At 55.0% G+C, this 2,964-nt stretch overlaps 1 protein-coding gene across 1 annotated transcript; it reads right to left on the reverse strand.

Moving 5' to 3' along the window:
• Positions 1–353: 353 nt before the first annotated feature.
• Positions 354–2,758, reverse strand: LOC141735657 (adenosine 5'-monophosphoramidase HINT1-like; the record flags this gene model as incomplete). Its single annotated transcript, XM_074568710.1, is given in 4 exon segments — positions 354–692; positions 1,503–1,607; positions 2,632–2,661; positions 2,663–2,758. Coding segments are annotated over 4 exon segments (396 nt in total), but the record flags the coding sequence as incomplete, so codon positions are not given.
• Between the last annotated feature and the right edge of the window lie 206 nt (positions 2,759–2,964).

Consider the following 2,964-nt stretch of genomic DNA (forward strand, 5'->3'; position numbering starts at 1 on the left):
TGCTCCAACAGGAGTTGGATGCTTCCAACGCATTGCACTGTGCCGAAAGCACCCTTGTATGGCATGCCTGTAGCGTCGCATACAGTATTTTCTAAAGGTGTTGCAGCAGCAGCCGCCTACACTGGCTTTACGTACATTTGCGTACCGCTTCCAAAGAGCCAAGAGTCTGCTTCCTACAGGACGCAGGAGACTGCTAAGCCGTCCCAGCGTCACGCTTCAAATGACTGGCCAAATCACTATCTATCTATAGAACACTGTTAACAGACCAACACAGTCCACGTACTTACACTCCGGGGAGACGCCGTTTTAACTTGCGGAACTATTTCCCTCAGTAAGACGCACAAGACGGAGGTGAGATCCCCATGCTAAATCTTTATTGTGCAACTGCTGCTCACAGCTTTTATTACCTTCCACAGACACGCGGCACAAAACATTCGACATCAACAGTGCCTAGATCGACGGGCAACAGACGAAATCCATTCAGCGGCGATTTGTACACGTGCAGCAGCTCTTGCGGTGCAAAAATCTCAGCCAGGCGGCCAGCCCAACTGACGGCCACCCAGAATACGTAGATGTACGTGACAGACAGGCTGCCCACCCTCGGGCCCTTCATCCGCAACCATCCGGAATCCATCGGTCAGGCCCAGGTGAGCAGCACGCTGCTTGCCAACAATCATTAAATGCCCAAGAAGCTGGAGAAGGAAGTACAAAACCATAAATAAGTAAAATAAAAAGCCACACACAAGAAGGGGAGAGGGCAGGGAGGGGAGGAATGAGAGCAGAGAAGCACCCAGAGAAACCAGTTAGCCAACTCCTAGCAATTCAACCACTGCGCTTCAAATTACTGTCTGTCCGCCTGCAACCGGCATTTCCCAAGCAAAGCTACAAAGACCGATTACGCACACTGTAGGGGGGGGGAAGAAAGAGGGCTACGCAATTGTTTTCAAGCTAGACAGTAACGGACTACAAAACAGCCACAGAAGCTAAGTTTGTCTCCGGGTTAAAGCCCCCCGTTATCTCTTCAGGCAACATACGCAACTCGGGTGGAAAATAAGCTTCAGGCTGCCTTTTGCGTGGGTTTACAAAGTCTCTGAACTTGACTTTTATAGCCAAAAGCGAAGCATCCAGCACCTCTCGACCAGCTTTGCCCTTCCTCACCCCCGACCTGCCAAAAACCCCAAGCCCTCTTCTCCGTATTAGAAGAAGTACTACTCCTCCTCTTGCTCTAAACCGTGACAGTAGGCATCACCCTGCGCTCCAAAACAACACTGCATTTTGCACCAGGAGTACGTACCCAGGGATGAGCATTGCTTTATATCGCTACTTTCGGTCAAAAAGCTCAGCTCCATTACAAGCCAGAGAGAAAAGATTATAGCGCCAGAAAACCCAAACCAGCCTACCGTGCCCTATCAAGGGGAAAAGGGGGGATGGGAAAGAGTCTACTAAATTAGGAACTAACGACAGGTACAGTTTAGCGTACAGAAAGCTTCCACAGTACTTACACATTCACCAGGATCTTCTGCTTCGCATAACCTCATAATTGCCTCCTTAGGCATGGCTAGGAAAAGCATCGGAGCTTGGGGTGAAAGATCACGGAACGCAAGGCGCTGGAGGAAGAGTAAACAGTTAAAACGTCATTGGCTTCAGAGAAAGGTAATAATAGCTTAAGCAAATCAATATGCCCCACTGAACTCCTACAGAAGCAGACTACCGGATACCCCAAACGCAAGCCGAAACGTTGATTTTTCTTACGCGATATTAATGCTTTCTGTACAAAAAAATACAACGTCTTTACAGAGCCCCCTCCAGAAGTGGGATTCAGCATGCAAGGTGATGGGGGCAAGGAGGCGGGCCAGTACTTCAGACTAGCGACCTCCAGTACGTTTTAATTCGGGTCGATCGTTTCCTAAGGATGACGAGTTTCTGGATTTACTTTTTTGGTAAAGAAAAATAAGAAAAGCTGTAACAATCCAGTTTGGGGGCGCAGAACCAAAGCCTAGCACAGCAGAGCTGTGAAATCTCTACAGTGCTATTAGGAGGCACATCAAGACCTGCGTTTCTCCTACGCAGAACTAACTCATTACGGTCACCACTCAGACGTTCACCGTTTACATACATACGCCTGGAATCCCCGAGGAGACTGACTGCGTGCGCTTAATCTAAGGTTTCAAGACTGTCGTCCTACACGAGGTAGGACCACTCGCATCCCTCGGCAGCAAACTCTGCACGACTTGCAGTGCCAAAGGGATATCACGCGGCAAACGTCTGCGGCTGCCACCAAGTGCCTTACCGTCAGAGGCCCTCCTCTACGCACGCGCGCACGCGACACGGCGGGGCTGGGAACCGAGGCGAGCCGGCCAGCACCAGCAACCCAGTACGCGCCGCGGCAGCCGGGGGCGGGGGGGCCGCACCGAAGAAGCGCGATGTTATAGGGATCGCGCAGTAGAGAGCGCCACAACCCAGAGAGGCCCCGTCCCTCCACCGCCCGCCCGCCCGCCCGCAGCAAGGCCGCCACCCGCCCTGCCGCGCTCCCGGGCACCGCGCAACGGGTCCTCGGCTCAGGGTGCCTGCGAGCGCGGGGGGAGGGGGGGACGGGGGGAGGAACCGCGCTCAGAGCAAAGCCGCGGCTACCTCCTCGTCCTCGTAGGCGACGTTGGCGGGGAAGCGCCTTGCCGATGATCTTCCCGAAAACACTGCGGGTGGCGGCGGCACCAGGCCGGGCGGCCCGCGCCCCAATAAGCTCGTCGGCCACGACAACGCCCCTTGTCGCCCCCGCGCTTCCTCCACTCGGCCAGGCCCTCCGCGGCGCCCATTGGGCCGCCAGATGGCCGCCGGCCGATCCCGCGTCTCGATTGGCTGTCTCGTCTGTCGTTTTCGCTTGTCCCCGGCCCCCCGGCGGGTCCGCCCTCGTCGACCTGGTGCTTAGCGGGGCTCAGGGAGTTTGCGTGCCCTCGGGGCGCGGAG

Source organism: Larus michahellis, chromosome W (genome assembly GCF_964199755.1).
Source record: "Larus michahellis chromosome W, bLarMic1.1, whole genome shotgun sequence".
In the NCBI taxonomy this organism is placed as follows: domain Eukaryota; kingdom Metazoa; phylum Chordata; class Aves; order Charadriiformes; family Laridae; genus Larus; species Larus michahellis.